Genomic DNA, 17392 nt, shown 5'->3' on the forward strand with positions numbered 1-17392 from the left:
TAATGAGCATGTCAACTGAAGGACTGGAAGTATTGCATTGCATTTGGAAGTACTGCATTGCATTAACAGAGTTGTGCAAAATTACAACAACAAAACAAGAAGGATATAGGTGTAGTATTTCATAGAAGGCTTGAGTAGCCAACTTTAATTTGTGTGATGATTTTAAAATATGAGTTAAATCTAATAAAATGGTTTTCTGTTTTTACTATTGTGCCATAAAGCCCACCTTTGCCCTCACGGTCTCATCCCTTGGCCCTCATCCCTCCCTGTAATTTCGAACCTCCCCACCCCCCATTTCAATTCCTGGGGAAAACAAGTGTGCATCAAAAAAGGACTGAGTACCTTCTTATGTTAGTTTTAAACAGCTTAAGAATCTTTCAGTTTTCCTCCTAGATTTTTTTAAATGGCTCAGCACCTGGCTTTTGGGCTGCCCATCTGTGTTAGGAAAAAAATGTCCTTTGTCAACCTCTCCCAAAATAACAAGAACACGATGACAACAACAACAAGAAGAACAACAAACCCACAGAGAGATCTTAGTGAGAGAGCCAAATATTTTTATTTATAATATATTAATTCATTGGAGTGTAGAAAATACTGCTATGAAAACAATTTTTAGTGGGAGCAGTGATACTATTCTACATTTAGAGTAATGTGTCAGTTTAGGAACCAACCAAAACAACCAACCTATCAAAGCAAAACTGGATTCTTCATCTCTAAATCTATCAGAGAAGCTGATTTTCTTTTAGATAAAATCAAACAAGAAACTATGAGAGAGATCAGCTCATGGTAGGAATGTTACTACGATCACCAATCCTAATGATCATAGCAACATAGAACTAGTCTTGCAGATAAGTGGGCCAGCTCCTCTGCTGGCATGAATCAGTGTTGCTCTATTGATGTCAATGGAGCTATGCTAATTTACACCAGATGAGGCTCTCCCCCAGAGGTGTTCTAATCATTAATGGATGTCTGTTTATAGGATGGAAAGGTGATTGCTAATCTGAAGGCACTACTGGCTTTTTCATAGAGAAGAAGGCACAGAAGATTCTAGGTGAATTAACAATTCATTCCTGATCTCCAGCTGAAATTAAAGCTATAAGATACTGTCAAACAAAACAAACATTACAGCACGAGTGCTGAACTGCTACATCTTTAAATACAGTGCAGATCCAGTGTTCTAATTAGAGATGTGTTTATATTTAAATATCTGCCCAGCTGCCTGTTGGTGCCTCCCATTCTCCAAATACCTGGTATGTTGTTTGCAGGGGGATGCCATGATTTTAGAACAGTCACAGAAATATGGTCTCGAAAGAAGTGAAGCTTCTGGAACAATCTAATATTCAAGATGGTAGTAGCCACGAGTTGTTTTTATGGTTATTTGTGTAGCCCGATAGGTGTATGTAATGCTTTCCAGATAAATAAAAAGACACAACACTAGCCTACAGAGCTTGCAATCTAAATTAGACATAACGTTACTAGGAAAAACACTAAACAATGGGAGGAGTTAGAAGGCCTGAGTAAATTGCAGGATTACAATAGCAATGGGATGTGTTTATTGGAGCTGGGTGGAAAACAGGAACAAGTTTAATATAATTTTCATGTAATACTTTCTTCCTTATTTTGGTAAAAATTTGAAATTTTGACTGAAAAGTTCACCAACATTTTGAAAAATTTCAGCCAGCTCTAAATTGTGAATTTTGTCATTGACATTCAAAATTTGTCAAAATTGTGAATTTCAAAAATATTTCAAGGAGCTGTTTTATTTATGATATTTATTATTTGAATTATCATAGCACTTAGGAGCCTCTGTCATGGAACAGGACACCAGTGGACTAGGCACTATGTTGCTCTGTCTATTTCTTTAGTGAATATATTGATATTTGGGCTCAGGGTTTGGAAAGAGGGCAGAAGTGGCGATGTGGGGTGAAATTATGGCCCCACTGAAGTCAATGGAAAAACTCCCATTGATTTCAATGGGGCCAGGATTTCATCCATGGTGATTATAATACCTAGTCTAAAGCCCTACAAAACACTGTGTTTGCTAGTAACCAGAGTGTGGAAATAGTGCTTAGGAAAACCTAGAGTGTTCCCAAATCAATTCCTTGGCTAATCCTTCCTTTCCTCCCTCATGTACTGGACTCACTCTTTAATGAAGATCCAAGTCTGGATAAAGGAGGAAACCTGTGAAAGTAGAATCATTGATATTATCAGCATAGATACCATTGTTTTCTTTTTCTTCTTCTCCATACACTTGAAGCCAAACTTCTTCTCCGGCACTCAGGTGAAGCAAAATAGACCCGGAAGCTTGGTCGACATTGTTTTTCTGGAACTGATCATAGGTGAATAGCACTGCCTTGTCCTTCTTGTACAGACTGACTTTCACATCTGTTATATACACAGTGAGGTGGTATGCAAAATAGTACAGGCCTGGGATGCTGCAGCGGAACTTCCCTGTGGTTTCATCGTAGTGATTTTGTTCATTGTAGAAGATTTTTGTGAATCTGATGGGAATGTTGGGGACGGGGGCTCTGCTTGTGAGCCCAACGCTGAAGGCAGATCGGTAAACATAAGCACCTTCTCCCTTCTCCCCTTTCATCCCTGGGATTCCTGGAAATCCTCTTGGGCCTTCAGTGCCAGGAGCTCCTCCCTCTCCAGTATCCCCTTTGGGGCCTGGCTCACCTACAAGGGAAAATTATTTTGATTAGAGTGATCATGTTGGAAATTTCCAACAATAAACCAAATCAGACTCATGTCAGCATATGTGCTGATATAATAGTTCTGTAGTAGGAGATGATAAAACAATCCCTGTTTGAGAACAGTGGGAGATGTTGGGCGGTGGCCAGTTGGGCGATTTTTAATAGGCTCACTAATGCCTATTGAGAACAGGCCCATGAGATTTTAAATCCTTATTCAAAAGGCTTCAAAAAAACAAAAAAAACCAAAAACAAACTCCAGCATGGAGCTCAATTTATCTCAGAAGAACAAAGGGTTGACTCAACCCTGCTGGAATTCACACCCATACTTCAAGGGAGTGTAGCTATTTCAAATCTGATGCTTAGCTTCATTGAGCCATCTCAGGTTGCAGTGGATACTGCTGCAATGGTCCATTGGTGGTCTTTGGGACGATCATTTGCACCCTGCATGGACATATATGGCATACTTTTAGCCCCATCATAAAATCCACTTTGAAGTTTTTCTGTTACAATTTTTTATGATTAATTATTTTACTGATTTTCATAAAGAAATAGACAATGAAAAGGACAAAAAGGGATTGACTTACAGCTAGTGTATGTTTCCAAATACTGCATGCTTCGTGGGATCTCCAATAGAATGATGGAATTACACAGTTTTACAAGCTGTCAAAGCTGCAAGGCCTGACCAGATAATACTGCATAGACATAAGGTGTTAGGGTGGGGGTAACAGTAATAAAACAGGAGAAGCCAAGCATGAATAAGGAGAGGGAAGGAGTGGACCGGACGAGGGCAGGGTGCACAGGAGAGGAGGGGTTAGGTGGAATGAAGATCTGCCATTCTTTGAGCCATCTCAACATTTTTATCCAAAAAGGTGGGGGGGGTCCACATTTTTTCAAATCAATATAATTGCTCTCTACGGCCATAAGCTATTCTTTCTTTGGCTGCTAACTCAGACAGGTTCAAACACCACTGCTTTATGTTGGGCATAAGACTATTCTTCCATTTTTGTAAAATCATGCACTTGATGATCACTGCTGCCCTCAAAACCCAATGACTTTATGGCACAGTTAAACCCAGCTTAGCAGATAAATAACCTAGGATATCATTTTCAGCTGAAGCTGAGCATTATTTTAACTCTTGAGACTGCCTCTTTCCACAGCTGCCTGACTTTTGGACAGTCCCATTGCATATGCATCAGAGTTCCTTTTTCTTTGTTACAGCACCCACAAACATCAGAGGATACAGACTTTTGCAACCTGTGTTTTGTTGCAGCAAGGGCAGCCTGCAATCCACCGAAGCATTTTTAATTTTTTGTAATATGCTCTGCCATTGGGGTTCTTTTAAGGGCAGTGATAAATCCCCTTCCCACACTTTTTCAAAGAACTTCAGACTAATCAAGTTCCTCTTCATTAACAAAGTATGCATAATGGACGTGGGCCTGGGGAACTTTTCGAGCATTTTAAAGGTTCCCAGTACTTCTGGGCCTCAGGCAGTCCTAGGTCATCTGGACCAAATTGATACGTTAGCAAATGTCTGAACTGAAAGTACTGCCACTCTGCTGAGGTTGGCAGATCATAACTTTGTTTTAGTGTTAGAAAAGGGACAAAGCCCTCATAGCTGATTAATTTGGAAATCCATACGATGCCCCTCCTCAGCTTGTACTTCCAAATTGTAGGTTTGTTCCCAATTTGCATGTCTGGGTTGTCCCAAATAGGTGCTTTTGCATGATGGCAAATTGGAACCTCTTAGCTAGGATAGCCCTGATCCTTCACGCAGCCATCACTGTAGGCCAGTGGTTCCCAAACTTGTTCCGCCGCTTGTGCAGGGAAAGACCCTGGCAGGCCGGGCTGGTTTGTGTACCTGCCGCATCCGTAGGTTCGGCCTATCGCGGCGCCCAGTGGCCGCGGTTCGCTGCTCCAGGCCAATGGGAAGCGGCGCGGGCCGAGGGACGTACTGGCCGCCACTTCCAGCAGCTCCCATTGGCTTGGAGCAGTGAACCGCTGCCACTGGGAGCCGCAATCGGCCGAACCTGCGGACACGGCAGGTACACAAACCAGCCCGGCCCGCTAGGGGCTTTCCCTGCACAAGCGGCAGAACAAGTTTGGGAACCACTGCTGTTGGCACCTTATTTTTATTCCATTGGACAAAAAGAGGAGACCTGTGGGAGAATTAGATGCATTAATACCTGCTCAGTTTCCACCCATGTGAGTATAAGGGTGTTGGCATGCTGAACCATTTTGGCATCTGTGACATGATAAGAACATCAGAGTGGCCATACTCGGTCAGTCCAATGGTTCATCTAGCTCAGTATCCTGTCTTCTAACCATGGCTCATGCCAGGTGTTTCAGAGGAAAGTAACAGAACTGGGCAATTTATCAAGTGATCCATTTCCTATCAGCCAGTCCCAGCTTCTGGAAGTCAGAGGTTTCGGGACATCCAGAGCATTGGGTTGTGTCCCTCACCCTCCTGGCTAATAGCCATTGATGGACCTATCCTCCATGAAATTATGTAATTCTTTTTTGAACCTAGTTATACTTCTGGCCTTCACAACATCCCCTGGCAATGTGTTCCACAGGTTGACTGTACATTATGTAATGAAGCACTTCCTTTTGTTTTAAACCTGCTGCTTATTTTATTTCATTGAGTGACCCCTGGTTTGTGTGTTATGTGAATGGGTAAATAACACTTCCTTATTTACTTTCTCTACACCATTCATGATTTTATAGATCTCTATCATATCCCCCCTCAGTCGTCTCTTTTCGAAGCTGAACAGTCTTTTAAATCTCTCCTTATACGGAAGCTGTTCCATATTCCTAATATATTTTTTTTTTTGCCCTTCTCTGTACTTTTTCCTATTCTCATATCTTTTTTAGATGCGGTGACCAGAACTGCACACAATATTCAAGGTGTGGGCGTCCCATGGATTTATAAAGTGGCATTATGATATTTTCTGTCTTATTACCTATCGCTTTCCTAATGGTTCCTAACATTCTGTTAGCTTTTTTGACTGCTGCTGCACATTGAGCAAATTTTTCAAAGAACTATCCGTGATGATTCCAAGATCTCTTTCTCGAGTGGTAACAGCTAATTTAGACTCCATTTTGTATGGATAGTTGGGATGATGTTTTCCACTGTGCATTACTTTGCATTTAATCAACATTGAATTTCATCTGCCATTTTCTTCCCCATTTTCTATGATAAAAGCATAATATTAATTTTGTAGGTCTGGGGGACCCAACCCTGTTGGCTTTAAGGAATTGGAGGTGGTAGTCATGGTCTCTGATCAGAGCCTCACAGGAAGGTTCTAATAATGCTATTAAATTTTCTAAAATAAGTTGGACAGATATATAGATCTAAGCCAGAGCGATATATACAGGTCTGCCACTTAGGGTATGTCGTCTGCAATTAGACACCTGCGGCTGGTCCATGCCAGCTGACTCAGGCTTGCAGGGCTTGGGCTGTGGAGCTGTTTCATTGCAGTGTAGTCTTCCGGGCTCTGGGACCCTCCCACATTGCAGGGTCCTAGAGCCCAGACAGTATAGACATACCCTTTAACTATAGAGGAGTTTAGGCAGAATATAAATTTTTATTGTGTGAACCCTTCCCCACAGCCTGAGGGACGGATGATGGCCCCTATTTGTATCACTAACTATTTGGAAGAGTACAGAATCTAAAATTATTTTCACTAGTTTGTTAATATTTCTTGGTACTTTTATACCTAGGTACTCACATGCATCAATTTGCCTTTGGAAATTCCATTGAGAGAAAGCCCCATTAGCTGCCAACCAGGAGATTTCCAATAGTTCTGATTTTTCCCAGTTTATTTTGTAAGCAGATATCGATCCGAAGTTTTGAATTAGTGATAGCTGTTAGAAATGTTAATGCACGTGCATGGTAATTGAAATAATTGTCATTTTTTCATTTTATTTCTAGAATCCTCAAAAGCATAAACTGCAGTTTTTCACCTGAAAAACCAAAGCTAACCAAAAAGTTAACCAATGATAACCCCAAAATTTTCTCAGCTGTTTGGGAAGAGACCTTCTAAGCCAAATTTCAGGTGAGAGCTAGATTTTATAAATGACATAAAATAGTTGCTGAAAATGGAAATGCTGGCAATGTTTATAGCTGATGCCGCTGAATAACATACAGTGACTTCAAATACAAACAAATATTGGCAAACTTGACTAGCTTTCTCTGTATTGCAAAATAACTATACACTGCATTGAAATAAAAACAATCAGATCCTTAAACATTCATTTACAACTCTGACACTAACAGGAGCAGGTAATTACATAGACAGAGAATCAGTGGTTTGTTTATAGGGAAGAAGCCAGGGAAATTCTTTCCTCTAAACTGTTACCTGGCTCCTAACATTTCAGAACTTTCCATCCAAAGAATATATTTGTCCCCTCTTCTATATACACATTCTGTGCCTTGTGCTCTCATTTGCTAAATATGGGATGACACATTAGCTCTGAGAACTTTAGGCCTGATTCAAAGCCAGTGGAAGTCAGTGGAAGTCAGTGGAAATCAGTGGAAATCTTTCCATTGACCTCCATGAACTTTGAATCCTGTCCCTACTGAGGCTTCCTTCCCTCAGAAGTCAGGTCATGTTTGATTGAAATGGTATAGAATATTAAAGCCTCACACAGACCTGGCTCTCCGTTCTCTCCCTTTTGCCCATCTTTCCCATCCTTTCCATCTCTGCCTGGGACGCCGTTGTGGCCTGGGTAGCCTGGTGCTCCTCCCATCCAATTTGCACAAGGCCCTTTAGGTGGCTGTGGTTCTTCATCTGTTGTTTCAGTGTGATACAGTTGCACCAGCAGCAGCAAGCAAAGGAGGAGGTTTGGCACCAGCTTCATTGTGAACTCTGAAATGGACAATGACTCTATTAGCATTTTAGACCAAGGAACCTGAATGCCAAAGTGGCGATGGTCATTGAGCCAACAGAGACAGAGGACAAGCAGTTGAATGCATAAATCATTCCCTGGGGAAACTCCATTCCACTCGAGATTGACACGTTAGTTAACAGGGTATAATTCTATTCCTTGAAATGCCTCTTCTCAACTCAGAGTTGGGCACCCTCCGCTCCCATTGAAATCCCAGGATCAGGCCCTCAGAAGCAAATGTACCCACCAATGCCTGGTTGAGTATCTTGATTAAGTGCTGGAATGATGCTGGCTATGGTCCCTGCTCCTCATCTGGGCCACCCCCACTCCCATGCACTGCTACACAAGGAGCCCCCTGCATAGCTGGGTTCTGCACTAAACAGAAGATGACCTTGCATGGCCATTCCCAAGCCCTTTCCTGCTTTATGCTGCTGAACTCTTTTCCTGCTAGGGGCTCTTTGCACCCAGAGATGGAGTGGGGGGAGAGATGTGAGCAGGATTTGCCCCTCAATGCATAACCTCTCTAAGCTCCAGGTCAACTCAAAAGCTTGTCTCTTTTGCCAACAGGAGTTGATGCAATAGAAGATATTACCTCACCCAGTTAGTCCCTCTAATATCCTGGGACCAACACAGCTACAACAACGCTGCAAACATTTTGTGAACATCAGAGGAAATTTCACTTGTCTTCTGTCACTTACTGAGTGGCAATAACTTTTATATATTTTCCAACACTCTTTATGGTATCTTCAATGTTTTAAAGCAATGACTAATCAGAAACAGTCCTAATTCTGACCTCTCTTACCCTATTTTAAATTAGACAAAGGAGTTTTTCTGGTGCAAAACTACTGTGAAATGCAAAACCAAACCCTCCAGGACAGATTCTGAGCTTACTACTCGTGTAAATCCAGACTAATGCCATTGAAATCAACAGAGTCTCCAGTAAGTCCATTGACATTAATGGAGTTTTTTTGGATTAACACCAGTGTAGCTGAGGTCAGAATCTTGACCTTAGATTTTTATGTTGCATATGGTGATGCCACGCCACCATGTCTGTTGTCTGCTTCTTTTGCAATGTTCCAGTCAATTAGATGATGACACAATCCAACGTTCTGCTTGGTTGAGTGAACAGCTGATGTAAAATACAGTCTGGCAGAACTCATAACAAAATCTCAGATGCCACCATGCTGAACATGCAATATATTGTTACAGATACAGTACACTAACCTTGGAGCATCTACTGTCAGCAATCTACATTCAGATTGCCAGCCTCCTATAGGTGATCCTATCAGATTTTAATGCTTTTTTGTTTTCCATTGAGATCTGTCAATGGGGAAATGGAATCTGATGCACTAAGTATCTGAGAGTTATATTACCAGATTTTTGCTCTTTCAAACTGGTTGCTTTTATATTAGAAGCAAACAGTGTGACTTCCCAGATTATCTCCTGAGGTAGTATTTAAGATCAGGTTTACAGAATAAAAATCCTAAATTCACTATTTAAGGATCAAATTCACCTCTATGCAGAGGGACATTGGATTATACAATGAAACAAAAAGTAATCCCTGATCTGATGATCACAAGAGGCATGACAGATAATAAATTTTAATAAAGGGATGGTGTTGCGGGGCCACATGGTTAAGTCAATACGGTTGCGCTCAGCCACTGGGCTGTTTAGTTCAATGGCCGGAGTCAGTAGGACTTCTCTTAACTGCAGGGGAGTGTGGCCCAATTTCCGGAGTCAATAGGTTTTCCCTTGTCTGCAGGAAAGCATGGCCCAAAGGCCGGAGTCAGTAGCACTCCCCTTAACTGCAAGGGAGTGTGGCCCAATGGCCAGAGTCAATACAACCACCCTTGACTATAGGGTAGTGTTGCCTAGTGGCCGGAGTCAATATAATCACCCTTGGAGGCAGGGTAGGGTGGTCTAGTGGCTAGAGTCAATACATCCACCCTCGGAGGCAGGGTAGGGTGGTCTAGTGGCTGGTGCCTGGGGGCCATCACCACGGAGGTGGCAGCCCCAGTAGTAGGGCTCAGGCCCAGCCGACCCCACCGGGCCCCGACCCAGGGCTCTAACAGCGTTGGAGTGGTCCGCCACTGGGTCAGCAGGGAATTCCACTGAAACACACTGACCTCATGAGGGTGGGAGGTACCACTCCCTCAACCTCCCTGGGTCACTTCCTACCGGCTTTCCTGCAGCAGGGTCCATAAGGTATCGGGGCCTCCAGGCTCCTCAGTGCTGGATGCTCCCTGGGGTTCCGATAGCGGTAATGGCTGTAACGGCTCCTGGGCTGGAGCCCCTACCAAGCGTCCTTCCTCCTCGGCAGACAGCCCAGACTGAGCTATGCTGCTCCCTTTTACACTGCAGCAGCAGTTGGAGCATGCCCAGCAGGGTTGAAGGGGCATGGCTTCGGCTGCTGAGATCACTGCTTTAACTCCTTCTGCTCCAGTGCGGGGCCAGTCCACCCTGTCACACACTCTCCCCCTGAAGAGGGCACCTACCTGGTGTCCTTCCTTGTCCTCCTCCCTATCCCACCTCGAAAATAAATCTGTGTTGTCATGTGCCTTACCCGGTCGATGGAAGACCTGGAAATCATACGGCTGTAGGGAGAGGTACCAACACATGATCTTTCATGCTATTAAGCCAGTGAAGGGATGCATGGTCAGTAATTAGTTGGAAAGGGTTCCCAGTAAGTAATAACGCAGGGCCTCCACTGCCTACTTCACGGCTAGCGCCTCTTTCTTGATGGTCAAATATCGGGTCTCCCTGGGGTACAGTTTCCGGCTTAGATATTGGACCGGGTGTTCTTCCCCATTGACTTGCTGGGAGAGGACTGCCCTGAGCCCCGTTTGTGAAGCATCTGTCTGTAAGATGAAGGACCTCATAAAGTCTGGGTGTGTTAAAACTGGCCCCTGAGCTAGCCGTTCCTTCAGCATCTGGAAGGCCACCTCGCATCTCTCAGACCACCGGACTGTCTGTGGTTGCGAGTTCTTTGTCAGGTCCGAGAGAGGGGCTGCCAGCGTTCTGAAATTGGGTACGAATCAGCGGTAGTACCCCGCCAGTCCTAGAAACTGCCTCGCTTGCTTCTTTGTCGTGTGGGCAAACCAGTTTTTTAGGGCTTGAATCTTATCCGCTAGGGGCCGCAGCTTGCCCCCACCCACTATGTACCCTAGATAGGTCACCTCCCATTGACCAAGGTGACATTTGGCTGGTTTTGCCATGAGTCCGGCCTCTTTTAGGGCTCCTAGTACATTGGCGACATGCCGGAGATGCCCTCCCAGTTGGCGTTATATATCATGATGTCATCAATATATACCACGGCATACTGGTCGTGGGGCTGCAGGATGGAGTTCATGAGCCACTGGAAGGTGGCAGCAGCACCGTGCAGTCCAAAAGGCATTCTCACAAAATGAAATAGGCCAAATGGAGTAGGGAAAGCTGTCTTTGCCCTCGAGTTTGACATAAGGGGTATTTGCCAATACCCTTTTGTCAAATCAAGCCTGGAGAAGAACACAATTCCTCCTTGCCTCTCCAAGAGCTCCTCCACCTGGGGCATGCATCAAAGCAGGAAATGGTGTTGACTTTCCTAAAGTTGATATAACAGCGGGTGGTCCCATCTAGGACAATCAGGCTACACCATTCGCTCCTTGATTCTTTCACTACCCCCAGCTCCAGCATGGTGTCTAGTTCCCTCCTGGTGGCCTCCCACATCTTCCTCGGGAGGGGTCGGTGGGCGTCACAGACCTTTTGGCCCGGTATAGTGGCTATATGCTGGTGCATGACTTCCGTCCGCCCAGGGCAAGCGGATAAGGCTTCTGGAAAGGCCTGCAAGACCCGCTGCAGCTGTCCCTGCTGCTCAGGGCTCAGCTCGGCACCCATCGTGGCCAGCCCAGACTCTAGGGTTCTGTCGACCAGCAGTCCCAGTTCGGGCTCCGGAGGGAAAGGGGTAATGGTCTTCCCTGGCCTTCCACGTCTTCAGCAGGTTAACATGGTATATGTGTATCTCTTTCCATCTCCCCGGTAGCCGGATCTCATAGTCCACTGGTCCCACCAGTCAGGTGACCTCGTAGGGTCCCTGCCACTTGGCCATCAGTTTGGAGTCTGTGGAGAGTAACAAGAGCAGGACGTCATCTCCTGGCTCAAATGCGCAGAGTCTGGCCCCCTTGTTGTAGTGCTGTTCTTGTACGTGCTGAGCCTGTAACAGATTCTTCTGGGCAAAAGTCCCCAGAGTATGGAGCCATTCCCACAGTTGCAACACGTAGTGGATCACCCCTGTGACCCGGGTTGCTTGCTCTTCCCAATCCTCCCGAACGAGGTCGAGGATGTCCTGGGGTTGCTGCCCGTAGAGGAGTTCAAAGGGGAGAAGCCGGTTGATGCCTAGGGTACCTCCCATACAGAGAGCAGCAGGGCTGGAAGTAACGTGTTCCAATGCCGGGGGTCCTCTTCCAGAAACTTACGCAACGTCATTTTCAACGTCTGATTGAAACGCTCTACCAGCCCATCTGTCTGAGGGTGGTACATTGACAACTTGAGAGCCCGGATGTTGAGTAAGTGGCAGAGTTTGGCCATCAGACAGGACATCAGGTTGGTACTTTGATCAGTCAGGATTTCCTGTGGTATCCCCACTCTGATGAAGACTTTAACTAGCTCAGTGGCAATCATAGGTGCCATGGCCATTCGCAATGGGATGGGGCTTCAGGGAACCGGGTGGCATAGTCCCTTATCACCAGGATGTAGCAGTTCCCCACCACACTCCTTTCCAGTGGCCTCACCAGGTTTAGGCTGATACACTCAAAGGGAACCCCATCACAGGTAATGGGATGAGGGGTGCTTTGGGTACCCCCTTTGGTCCGGCACGCTGACACTCTGGGCAAGAGGCACAGAAATCCTTTACCTTCTGGTGGATGCCTGGCCAGAAAAATCGTCAGGCCACCCTTTGGAGGGTCTTCTCTCTCCCCAGGGGCCCCGCCCATGGCACCGCATGGTCCAAGTGAAGGAGGTCACGCCGCAGCCTGTGTGGAACCAGCAGCTGTCGGAGGTCTTCCTGTGTCTAAGGGTCTTTGACCACGCAGTATAGGTGGTCCCGCTGGATCTCAAAGCGTGGCCCTTGTGGGTAGCGGGTACAGTCCCCAACTTCTGGGCCTGGGGTCGTTGCTTGTTCCCAGGCGTGGCTTAGGGTCGGGTCATCCTTTTGCTCCCGGACGAAGTCCCCGTTGGTCTCCAGTTTCCTCGGGGCCTCCTCCATGGAAGTCTCTGCCTGGGGCAGTGGGCCATCTCAGGCCGGGGAGGTGTCAGAAGGGCCCTCCCCCAGGTCAGGATCTGCCGATCGGCCAAGTAGCCCTCCCCATGGAGTTGCTGCCTCCTCCCCGCCTGGATTTCAGTGCCCGTAGCCCCTTAGGAGCTCCTTGAACCAAGGTCAGTTATGCTCAAGGATCACAGGACACGCTAGTCTGGGGAGTGACCCCAACCTGGAGGACTGCGTCATGCAGAGCGATCTCCAATTCAACCTTAGCCGTGGGATAGAGCCCTATGTCCCCATGGATACACTGTAACTGTATCTCCTTCCCTGTAGGCTCACCCCATCGCGGACGAGGGTCTGGCTGCATCCAGTGTCCACCAGGGCCAGTGTCGGGCCCCATTTACCCTCACCGGGACTACAAGTTTCTCTGAGCCCTTCCTTCAGGCACAGGGGCTGGCCACCCATATTTAGCCATAACTGCAATCCACATATGGGCAATCTAGGCAAAAGTGTCCCTCTTGCCCGCACTCATAGCACTGGTCCCAGCCTCCCCCGGAGGGTGCGCTCATCTTCAGTGGGGGTACCCCCTCCGATGGGACTCCTCCTTTCCAGGCTGGTCCGCGGCCTGCTAGTCGCCTTTCTTGGGGGCCCATGCTGTTAGCTGAGGTTCAGGATAGGCGCAGTGCTCTCCCCAGTTCGTTGCGATGAGGGGTCCCTTCAGCTGAACCATCCTTCCTCTACAGGGTTGCTGGCATGTGACCCCGGGGTATCTGCCACCAGGTAGTCCTCCATTAACTCGAAGGCGTCAGTGAGGGTTGCTGGCCTATGCCGCTGGACCACCTCCTTCCCTCCACTGGGGAGCATCTGGGTGAATTGCTCGAGGATCACTTTTTTGGTGACTTGTGCCCCTGACTTCCCTTGTCTCCCTTTTATACTGCAGCAGCAGTTGGAGCATGCCCAGCAGGGTCGAGGAAGCGTGGCTTCGGCTGCTGAGAGCGCTGCTTTAACCCCTTCTGCTCCAGTGCGGGGCCAGTCCACCCCATCAGAGATGGTGATTACAATAAATCATCTCATTTTCTCCTGCTAAAAATAAAAGTTAAAAATAAAATAAAATAAAATAAAAGTAAAAATAAAATAAAAGTTGCTTCCACATTTCAGGATGGATTTTCTTATGAAATGTAAATGTCATATTTTGAATGACATGTTATCAGCTATGATACAAATATGTGGTTTAAAGGGGAAAAAATAAAAGAAACCAAGGACAATGCAGTTGTAGGAACTGGGAAGTTTAAACAAACATTGAGAGTTCTACATTGAAGGCCTGTAAGGACCAAACAAGACTTACAAGCTCTAAAGCATTTTTACTCAAGGCCAGATCCTGCCATACTGTAGTAGTAGAAGTAGTACGGTAATAGTATTTTACTCTGCCAGCAATCCCATTGATTTTTATGGGCCTGTTCACGGAGTAAGGCACTATGCAACATGAGCTGACCCTCAGTGACTAGACAGGTCTATAGGAATTAAAAACAATTAAAACGTTTGTTAGAAGTGTCTTTGTCCCTCTCTCAGAGAAGTCTGCTGCTCCACTGGAACAAGGGACGCAGCAATGGTTTCTGAGCAGGTGGGGACAAGTGAGATCGATGCCTGTAAATGCCAAAAAAATATTATCTTCATGGTGAAGGCATCTCTGAGAATGTTTGGCAAACAGTGGGGTACATATCTGGGCATGGTCTAGCAATGCCTCTTCACTGTACCCAGGGGACTGAGATAAGCAAAGGAGTGCTGGTATGGTTGCTATTTCAGGAATACATATTCAGGATCCAGCTATGCTCAGAACACATGCATCTTCAGTGTGCCAACTAAGTACTCTGTCCAAGCTATCCGTAATGGCTTTGCTGACACTTGTATTGCCCAGCTTTATTGTTAAATATGATATAATTCAATACAGCACGGTTTTAAAAAATTAAAATTTTTAAGCAGTGTGTTTTGATGATCTTATTGGGGTCATATTCTGGTATCACACAAGCCCCATGTGTCTGACGTTTCTGTGTGATATTACAAGCTGGTCATATTATACAAGCCTTCGGCAGGATCCTCAGTGGGTGCAATTTGACTTCAATGGAGCGACACTCACTTAAACCCGCTGAGGGTCTGGCTCTTTCTGTTGAAATTACACTAAAATGGAATTCTGAGATACATGAAATCAAATGACTTTCAAGGATGCTTCTGATTATATTGAAGGGACAGGAAATCAGTTGCAAGTCCTGTAATTTAACAGCAAAACACCACCGACCGCAGAACCCAGGGAACAGTATCTATTTTCCTTGTCAGAAAGGGAAATCACAGTGCAGACGACAACCTTGTTGAGTCACGTAGAAGCTTAGAAGGATGAGTATATAAAAATAAAATGGACAGATTAGAGCATTAGGTATGCATTTGGCAGTCAGCATGCAGAGTCAATTGTAGTTAAAACTATTTTTGCTGGCTACATTTTTATGTATTTCTCCTCTCTGATATGAAAAGCAACACTTCACCACAATGTGTTAGTGAGGATTCATGGCAACTGGATACAAAGCTATTCTATGTTTGACTCTAGTCCCAAATCCTTTGTACATTACTTCTCAAAGATGCCAATTCGTTGGCCATAAATATGTTGCTAAAGGGCACTGTTGGCACAAGAACAAATGGGTATAACCTGTGCATGAATAAATTTCGGCTGGAAATTAGAAGCCACCTTAAACAAATCAATGGTTCTGTAACTGCCTCCAAATTGGAGTTGTGGGCAAACAACCTAACTAGTTTGAAAATGGAGCTTGATACATTTATGAATGGGATTATATGATGGGGTTGCCTGCAATAGCATGGATTGGATTTGATGACCTAGGAGGTTCCTTCCTTCCAGGTGTCCTTTGTTTCTATGTCCTATGCTGCACAAAATAAAAATGTTTAGGGTGTGTTGCACATTTGCAAACAGTTGTGAAGAAGAACAGAACTCTGCATTAGGTATAACACATTTACACTGTCTGCATTTCCATTCCTCTTTGATCCTAGCATGTATCAGCGTAATATAAAACCATACAGAGATATATGAAATGTATTGGGGGTTCAGTTTGAAAGGCTGAGCTGATAAAAATTGGTAACTAATGGATGAGCTAATTTTAGTGGGTCTCAGTTAATTTAGTAGCTATCAAGAGAATTTAAATTAAAATACATTTTATAAAGTGCATTTGTTTATCAGCATCGGTCTGCATAACATTAATAGAAACAATGCCATTATTCCGTGGTTAAAGAATTATTTTTGAACACTGTGCTAAAGCTGTGTCAAAAAGCCTTGTTGCATATTGCACAAAGCCTAGAAATAATGTCATGTTATATTATCAAACTCAAACATTTTCTTTCAGAGGAGTCTGACTAATGATGTGGGTATTATTATTATTATTATTATTTATTTGGACTAAATGCAGACAGACTGAATGCTATTCAAGACACAACTACATTTGCAGTGACTGCCCCAAGGACCTTACAACCCAAAGCTGTGCTATGAAAATCTTTACAGTTCTGTATGGTAAGTAAGTATGTGAACTACTCATAGTTTACAGATCATTGGAGCAAAATCAAGCTTTCCATGACTTTTCTAAGAAAAAGGAGTGAAATCTAAATGTAGTAATTACCTTAAATGGTCCCTTGTTTTCTCTGTTGTTCCAGATCGGTTTACAATTAGTTTTTTGATTGCTAACTCAATGCAGTGCTTTTGAAAGCAAAGATCACCCACTGCCTTAAAGAGATGTGTTATTCTGGTTTTAAAATAATTACTTGGTTTACCAAGGATAACAATACCTAACTTTACTAACAATAAATGGAGTTTCCTTAGAACATGAAAATCTATATGAATGATTCAGTCCAAAAGAAAAAAAACCCAGAACATTAACAAAAATGGGTCTTACCAGCAGCTTTAGTGTCCTGGCCCGTTTGCTGCAGTCCCTTTAGAAATGCAGTGGAGAGAATAGTCATGCCACCACATCATTATCTCCAGGGGGCATGTGGAACTGTCAGTTAAGATGCTCTCCTTTCTATTTGCTATTGAGCATGCTGATTTAAGGTGTGGTATTTCTCATCAGTTTTCCTGTCTGCAGCTCAATTTTGGGCCACTTTTCTAAATTCTAATCACAAAGTGATACGCTTTATTCAAAAAAATCAGCTGATGTTTAGAATTTTCAAGCCAACTGCAATTTATATTGATTAATTCACTGTTTGGTAGAAAAGTCTATATTTTAAGTTTTCAGCTGTCAAAGGCTTGGCTTTTATAATCTACTATCAACATCTGCAGCATAATGTGACATAGGAAGAATTGTTAGTAGTCCAGGGAGAAAATATGTTCACAGATTCTGATTAATACATCCTGAATGGGAATGCTATGTTTTCAATAGTATTACTTAATGAATGGCTGTGTGACATTTGTTTCTTTTGCTTTTTAACAGAAAAGGCATTCAAATCTTCTGGAATATGTACACTATGATGTCAAATTTATTATTTGTACCCCCACCACCACCCAGGGAATGGACTGATGAAGAGAGCA

General features: G+C 44.4%; 1 protein-coding gene across 2 annotated transcripts; it reads right to left on the reverse strand.

The window, feature by feature from the left end:
• Positions 1-1762: 1762 nt before the first annotated feature.
• Positions 1763-16832, reverse strand: ADIPOQ (adiponectin, C1Q and collagen domain containing). Of its 2 annotated transcripts, XM_024221543.1 has the most exons (4): positions 16761-16794; positions 16488-16591; positions 7349-7564; positions 1763-2679 (listed from the first exon to the last, which is right to left on the reverse strand). In XM_024221543.1, the coding sequence occupies exons 3-4, from the start codon at positions 7554-7556 to the stop codon at positions 2147-2149; spliced, it is 741 nt and encodes a 246-aa protein (XP_024077311.1). In that variant the 5' UTR covers positions 7557-7564; positions 16488-16591; positions 16761-16794; the 3' UTR covers positions 1763-2146. The 2 variants fall into 2 exon arrangements, with proteins under 2 accessions (XP_024077311.1, XP_024077304.1); XM_024221536.1 differs by lacking the exon at positions 16488-16591 and having other exon boundaries at positions 16761-16832.
• Between the last annotated feature and the right edge of the window lie 560 nt (positions 16833-17392).

The sequence above is a fragment of the Terrapene carolina genome, unplaced genomic scaffold, assembly GCF_002925995.2.
Source record: "Terrapene carolina triunguis isolate 2854851 unplaced genomic scaffold, T_m_triunguis-2.0 Scaffold88, whole genome shotgun sequence".
NCBI classification, from domain to species: Eukaryota; Metazoa; Chordata; order Testudines; family Emydidae; genus Terrapene; species Terrapene triunguis.